This window comes from Pundamilia nyererei, unplaced genomic scaffold, assembly GCF_000239375.1.
Source record: "Pundamilia nyererei isolate P.nyererei 1_Seehausen unplaced genomic scaffold, PunNye1.0 scaffold00013, whole genome shotgun sequence".
Taxonomy (NCBI): domain Eukaryota; kingdom Metazoa; phylum Chordata; class Actinopteri; order Cichliformes; family Cichlidae; genus Pundamilia; species Pundamilia nyererei.
Window position 1 is genome coordinate 4,711,873 of NW_005187414.1, and position 7,919 is coordinate 4,719,791.

General features: G+C 40.4%; 1 protein-coding gene across 3 annotated transcripts; it reads right to left on the minus strand.

Annotated features, from left to right (window-relative positions):
* Window positions 1-330: 330 nt before the first annotated feature.
* Window positions 331-7,120, minus strand: LOC102206047 (vascular endothelial growth factor A-A-like). 3 transcript variants are annotated; one of them, XM_005724970.2, is made up of 7 exons: window positions 6,819-7,079; window positions 4,605-4,632; window positions 4,317-4,513; window positions 3,455-3,522; window positions 3,304-3,349; window positions 3,152-3,224; window positions 331-800 (listed from the first exon to the last, which is right to left on the minus strand). In XM_005724970.2, exons 1-6 carry the CDS (start codon window positions 6,876-6,878, stop codon window positions 3,198-3,200), a joined length of 426 nt encoding a protein of 141 aa, XP_005725027.1. In that variant the 5' UTR covers window positions 6,879-7,079; the 3' UTR covers window positions 331-800; window positions 3,152-3,197. The 3 variants fall into 3 exon arrangements, 1 of the variants encoding a protein (XP_005725027.1); XR_001290259.1 differs by having other exon boundaries at window positions 3,152-3,349; window positions 7,059-7,120; XR_001290258.1 differs by having other exon boundaries at window positions 3,152-3,349.
* Window positions 7,121-7,919: the final 799 nt, after the last annotated feature.

The window sequence follows — 7,919 nt, forward strand, 5'->3', positions numbered from 1 at the left end:
GGTCAAAGGTCAGTCCCTCATCTCCTCCTCATTTTACTGAACAATAGGTTGCCTTCAGTCATTAAATTGAATGGACACTGCAATAACCCAAAAAATTCTGGTTTGTTGTTTGAGGTTAACACCACGCCACAGAGGGATAAACATGCGACCTATCCAGAGTGTTCCCCACCTTTCCTCCTATCACCGCTGGGATAGACTTCGATCAGAAAAAGATCATTTTTCATGATAAAAACATGATATAGGATTAAAATAATAATAATAATAATGACTTGGCTGGGGGGGGTTCTCACTTTTTATATATTTATTTTTATTTTTAGTCATTGTGAACAAAATAGATACATATATAAATATTCTTTTATATACAAATGGCACAAAAATGCAGACAGCAGAATAAAAGTCACAAAGACACCACATGCCATTAATCTGACAAGTTAATAAACACTTAAGGGATGGATTTAGGCTTTAAACCTGGTTGAAAAGCTCAAAGCATTCCAGCCATTATCTCTGATCCTATTCTGTATGTGTTCTGTATACTGTGTCTGTTTTGAAAACGTAACACAGCAGGAAGCTTAAAGTGAAAAGATAAATAGATGAAAACGGAAAAATGGAGGCCATGGCCAAAGGAACTGTACACATCCAGGGTTAGGGTTGCTTTGGTGATTACTCAGCAAAAAAAACAAAACAAAACAGTATATAAGTTATAAAATATATGGGAATGGATGGAGATATGTGATGTTCACCACTCCATATTCACCAGGTGCAAATCAGCGAAGAGTGATCTTCTTGTCTGGAACTGGCAGCTAAAAAGACAGAAACATACGAATGAAGGGGTTAAATTATTATTTTAAATAAAGATGTTCCAAATTGCTTGTGTCCAATCCCGCTCTATCTATAAAACTCTGGACGTTAAAGTCAATATGAGACTGGAGAGTATAAAAAGCTTCCTCAGATGACAAAATGGAAGGTTTTCACCTTGTTTTGTGTCCACTTGTGAAGAAAAATAGTCCTGAAGTTTTACAGGTGTTTAGTTAACATTAAAAAGCAGAAACCACCCAAACACTGCATCCAATGCTTGCCCCTTTCAAGATAACTTGAGCATATGTAGAGCCATTCCTTCTTATATGTTAGATGTCTATGAGGTTGAGTGTTTTTTTAACGTCACATCCCAAACTAATCCTCAAATTTCAAATGGAATTTGAATGCTATGATACCCACTGATGTGCTAAATTCAATCTCAGCCCTGCACATCACCACTAAGTTGGCAGTTCTGATATTTTACGATTGATTACAAAACAAGCCGACAGCGCCTGCGAGGTCAGACAGCGCCACGGTCTAAAGTGAAGTTTCTTAGAAATTAAAGGTAAATCATCCTCCTGGACAAACAAAGTCAACACTCAAACGTTCGCTAAACGTTCACATGACGACATCAAAGAGAATATTTATGTCCCTCAAGTTGCAAATATAGTTCAGCCTTCTGAATCTGATGGAAAAAATTAAAGCTGTGCTGCAACTGTGTGGTCCCCGGACCACTAAACAGTGGGTTGCGAGACAGCAGCTCTCCAGGCCTGAGTTACGGCGTACAAATCATGACCAGAACAGGCAAAACACCGAGACCACACGTGTTCCTCGGCTGCTTTTGTTTGAAAAACCTGCAGACCACCACCAAGCAGACAAACTGAAGTCCAAAGGGCGGTTTTTAGTAGGGGAATTTTGGTAATGGTAAGACCAGGAAACCACAACTTCAAACTTAAAAACCCCCGAAACAACCTAAGTTATTTTCAAGCCAGTACTTAAAAGACCCAACTCAGTCACTGCAGATCCTACTGGCTCTGATGATATGATCACCGTGCTCAGCTGAAGCTAGTATCAAGTTTAAAAACTCATATCCTCTTGAGGCTTCTAAATTGAAATTCCCTTCTTGTGTTACCACAGTTCAGACAGTGACAAAATGAATTTCTCCTTTACTAAGGAGGCTGTGACTTTGGAAGACATCCAAGTGATTCACCCAGCGGAGACTGCTCAGACTACATTTGCACACCTCACCTCTTATGTTAGTTTCACCCAATGCAATTTTGCCCTAAAAAGAAAAAAAAAAGACTGTGGATTTCATCTTTCACTGCATGAATTTATTTGATAATAAGAGTTCCTTTCAGGAGGTGATGAAAAGACGAGCCTATTATGGGAGCGATTTCTGCGTGCAACAGTTGCAGAGAGCTACTTAGTGGCATTGTTTCTTTTGTTTACCTGCAGTACAGACACAGACTTCTTTCCAAATCTCACACCGGCCATTAGTAACCAAGGTTTTCTGTTATAAATTTGAAGCATCAAGCTCATGTTCGGGGGCACATTTTTGAAAAATCTGAATGTATGAGGAGGCCATTATGCAGAGCAACTTCATAAGGTGCCACCTGATGCTGTTGGTTACAATGTACCCATTTCACTCTTTGAGGCAAAGTTGTAATTGTGCATTAATTTACTGCTCATTACATAATAATTCCCCTTGTAAAAAAAATCAATAATAAAAGAAAAAAAGCACATTAGAGAGAGAGAGAGCTGGTAGTGTCTCTGATCTGTCTGTAAAATGATGGCTCTGCTGCTGCTCTGGGACTGAACTGCTTGGATTTATTGAAATCCTGATAAATAAAATGTATCTTCCCCTGCGCAGAGGTTAGATTTGAACATGTTGTCAGATGCGATTTCAAAGTCAGAGTGGAACCGTTATCCCCAAATGCCAGAAAAAAAAATAAACCTATGAGTTAGTGCAAACATAGTGAAGAGGCTCGGCTGCCTGCTGTAACTAAGAATGTAGATATAGAAGCCTCTGCGCTTCCTCATGCATGATATTTTTTTCTCTCCGATAAAAGATTTTTAAACTTAACCTTCAGACTATCAGTAACCCTGGACTATTGCAAATACTTCGCGACCTTACAGAAGCACAGACTCATCAGAAGTACTTGTTGAATTTATCCAGGGTCATCAAAGGGAAGAGCAACACAGCAGCACCCAGACTATTATGATATTGCTTAGCTTTGCTGCCCTTGGTGGTCTGGCAAAGGGGAGGAAACACTGATGAATGTAGCTGTAAATGCCCAAACATCATTTAAAAAGAAAGGTGTGTGTGAGTGCCACAGGGGAGCAATCAGTCTCTTACTTTCTACAGCCATTTCTTGGTATGTTTCCTCCTCCGAGGTCTGCTCTCAGTGGACTTGCTGCTGCTGCTGCTGCTGCAGGAGAAAGACCTCAGAAATATTGATGTGTTCAACTCTGATAGACAAAACACTCATTACTCACTGTGTTACTTACTGACTTAATTACTGATCTTTCATAGTACGGAAGATTCTCAGGGTCTCTAAGAGAAGAAACAAACCACAGACACATTTAGAAGTCAGCTGTGGCATAACTAATAATCTTGGATCTAGTGTTTAATAGAAAGATGAGGTTTTCAGTAAAGGACCTGCATTGACACTGCTGATGTTCTAGAAATGTGAGCTCCACAGGCTGTTCTTGGGAAGAAATCTTCAGCTGAGAAAATAAAAAAGAAGAAGCTGAAACTCTACATGAAGGTAAACACTGAATCTAAACAGAAAATATTTCTCCAATACTGGCTTCACTTCATTGGATTCCCATTAAATCTGGAATCAAATTTAAACTCTTTCTCAAGGTCTTGAATAATATCGCTATCATATCTTGAAGACCTCATCATACCATATCAACCCCAACAGAACACTTCACTCTCACACTGCTGGCTTACTTAAGGTTTCTAGGGTATTTAAAGTAGAATGGGACGCAGAGCCTTCAGCTTTCAGGCCACTCTGCAGAACCAGTTTGGAGGCAGGAGACAAACACCCTCTCTATTTTTAATATTAAGCTTAAAACTTTCCTTTTTGATAAACCTTATAGTTTGGGCTGGATCAGGTGATCCTTAACCCTCCCTTAGTTATGTTGCAATAGGCCTAATCAGCTGGGGCTTCCCATGATTCAGTTTTTCTTTGTCACTCACCTTTTTCGACTATTATACACTGCTCTGCATATCATCATTACTTGTTTTTAATCTCTGACTCTCTGCTACATGGTCACACAACCGATCACAGCAGATGGCTAACCCTCCCTGAGCCTGGTTTGCCAGAGGTTTCTTTCTGTTAAAAGGGATTTTTTTCCCTCCCACTGTCACCAATTGTTTGCTCACAGGGGGTCGTCTGAATGTTGGGGTTTTCTTGCTAATATTGTCGGGTCTTTTTCTAACAATAAAGTGCTTTGAGGCGACTGTTGTTGTAGTGTTACATAAATACAATTGATGTGAACAGAACTTGATTCACCTGCAGAGTGGCGTTGCGTTCGAGGGTAGGAAGGCACTTGAATTCCTCACCCGAACAGTAACCAGAGCATCGGCGAACCACCACACAATGAGGCATGTAGATGTTCTCCACCGACTGGGGGTACTCATCGTACACATACACCAGCTGGTCCATGACCTGACACGAGCACTTTGCCATCACCTCAGACAACTGAATTACTACATAAGAGGTTGGATCTTAATCTTTAAGTCAATTGCAGCAGGTAGGAGAGCCTTTTCAGTGGGCCATGATAAAGAGCATCACTCTTACCTGTATTGGGACCCTCTTCATCTGATATCTGCAAATAATAAAAATAATTCAATTTGTTTGTTTTTTCTGTTGTTTTTTTTTTTTTTTTTTTAAAGAGCCAAACATTGTTGGAGATAATACAGGACCAGCAAATAGCCAGAAGCCTAGAAGTTGGTAGATCAATACAGACACTGATTACACCTATAATAATACCTATACCATCCATCTATCCATCTATCTATCTATGAATGTCAGTATGTAGCCCACTGAATTGTGTTAAATTAAAACATCTTGGGGGGGGATGAAACGAGTAGACATGAGACATGCACTTTGAAAAATGTCTCAACCATGTTGTGTTGAATATCCCATCTGTTTGATTAATAGTCTATGGCAGATCATGTCAAGTTACAGTACAAAATAAAACAAGAAACCGTTCCTCCAAGACCATGGTGCTACATGTAAGATATAACAGACCATCAACACAGGACTACATAAAGCATGTTTGTATGAGATTTAAACTACATAATGTGACCTAAAGTCCTGGCCATGTATTTACTTGGTATCAGATCATTATCAATATTTGCAGCATTGCACAGCACTTGAGGAGACTTTCTCTAGTCAGAACCAGGCATGGTGGAAATGGTTTTCATTGCAGCTACGGAGCACCCTCTGGTGTAAAAATAAAACTAGTGCAGGCACATTGATGAGATAATAAAAAAGGATGACGCAATATGGTGTGAGGAGCGCACTGCTGTGCGGCTGAAAAGCGGCAGGGGGGGAAAAAGCTGTAAAATGAGCCAGCAAACAACAGCAGTGCTTCTGATTTCTCCATTGGTCGCAAGAAGGTTTATTATCACGCGGTCAAAAAGCCTTGAAAACATGCAAAGAATAACAGTGAAGAATAGCTGCTGAGAATAGCTGAGCATTCTCTCATAGGACTGTTACACACTAACCACAGCCAAAGTAAAAGCGATGCTGAAAAAGTGAAAAGTAAAATGTGACACAGCATGAATTTTCTGAAGTTCTCACAGCCCGGCCTGCAGACTCAGGACTGGCAAAGTTCCCGATTTTTTTGAACTACAAATTGGGGCGTGCACAGTTGATCTTGGCTCTCTTCTGCCTTTTGAATGTAAGAGATCTCTTTCTCTTTTTTAAACTTCTCTCTTGGCCTCATAACCCTGCGAACACGGATGGGAACGGAGGCTTCCTAATCTCACACACAGACACTGCTTCTATAGCTCAGGCGGTATAAAAGAGCATAATTTAACGAGTTGGCTTCTGCCAAGAGTTGTTAAATGTGCCGCAGCATCCACCAGTTGGACCAGCTGCATACAACAGCTGTATTCAGCCATGATGTGCTGTGAACAACACAGTGCATTGATTAGCTTTGTAATTTATGAGGAAAGGAAGGGGGCAGATTCATAAATGGCCTCCGGTCAGACAAAATCTGTGACCCATAGTGGAAATTCATAATAATGGTACTAACCAGTGCTTCTGTCTCACGCAGTCTGCATAGCACAAAGGAGATCTTCGTTAGTCTAATGCAATACTTTTGAAGGGGACTCTAAAGTCTTCTTCGACTCACATATCCCAGAAGCTTTTGGGAATGGATACTAAAACTATTCTGCAGTGTGTTAAAAAAAACAAAACCCAACAAACCCTACACCTTATCACTGTAACCGATACTCGTTGTACGCTTAGCGCCCTGCTGGGTGATACTAAATGTGCCTGTGTGGCCTCGGGTATGAAGCTGCACACCAAGAAGAAGCACCCAAGGGAAAATCACGCAGAAAATGTCACGACCTCCCTCATAACAGCCAGAAAACATGCAAATCGCATGCAAAATTACAGCTTGTGAGCGCGGTTTCAGCCACATTACAGCCTCTAGCTGAGCTCTGGGGCCCGTAGCTTTAAATCTCTGTGTGCATGAGCAACACACATCTGACGCTAGTTTCGTCTACAGATTATTGGTAACCCACTATGAATGCAGATAGTGCATTCACTGTGGGGGTACAGCTGTTTTATGCTGTCACGCGTGGAATCAAGTGAAAAGTCGGGGAAAAGGACAAGGTTAATTCTCTTTCACTTCACTAAACTCCAGCCAGAGAGATTCAGTCTTAAGTTTAGCCCGCTTTAACTTTGATAAGTAATGCAGTGATGGGTCTTAAACCCTTACCTTAAAAGGAAAAATGAAAAGAAAAAAAAGAGAGAATATCCAATTGGTGGTGGAGTTACCTGCGCAGGTACCCGCTGAAGGACCAGCAGAAGCAGCAGGATTCCGAGGAAAGTTTGCATGCTGCTGCTGCCGGGAATGAGTTCCTGCTATCCTCTAGTCGGCCAGAAAGAAATGAAAATGTTGAAGGGAGAGCGGAGAAGCGGCTGGAGCTTTTATAACGAGCACAGTCCCGCTGCGCGAGGAAGGCTGCGATGAAAAGCGCGCGCCAGCATGGCTGAATGTATACTATATACGCTTACCATTAACCGGTGACTGTTGCAGAAAAGAATTCAAGGGAAGTGGTGATGTAAAATCAGTCCGTCCTGTCGCTCACGTACACCAACACCAGTCCCTGGGGAAATGATCCTAATGAAGCCTCGTGACTGTCTAAACCTGAGCTTAACGTTTCAGAAGTCAGTCGAATACATTTATACAAGTTTCCAACCTTCTCTCATTTCTTTATATTTTGTTCCAAACTTTATTCTCCATTCTGGCTGCTTTTTCACTCGTTTTCAGTCCAGTTCTTGCACCTGACCATTTTCAGTGGAAAGTTTTGGTTGTTTGTTAAACCACTTAATGCTGACCTGTGAATCATTAAACCATAAAAAAAATAAAAAAAACAACTTGATAAAGAACCAGCTTTAAATTGTATTCTTAGGCTCTTTCGTATTTATTGTATAAATATTTCTATAAATTTCTGTTGACAAAAAAAATCTGTTGACACAAGCATATTTTATTTAATTATGAAAGCAAAGGATAAGCGAAAGAGAATTAATGGATTTCTAAAAGAAACTAGAAATATTTATACAAAAAAAATCTGTTGACACAGCACATGCTGTGATCGGGGACCATTCTTAATTTCGTTGTTCTTGTGACAATGACAACATGTCAGAATCAGAAACTTTATTGTCATTGTCAACAGATTTTTTTTATGTTACTAGGCAGCCATCAATAACAACAGAGGAATACACTCAGTCATGTCAGCAGTTCAATGAAATTTACAGATTTCAATGAAAATCTACAGAAGTTCAAACCTTGCTTCAGAATGAGGAAGGAAAGTGAATGAGTCAGTTGCTGATGCCAGACTGGTTCTGGTGAGTATTTGAAAAACTGATGATATT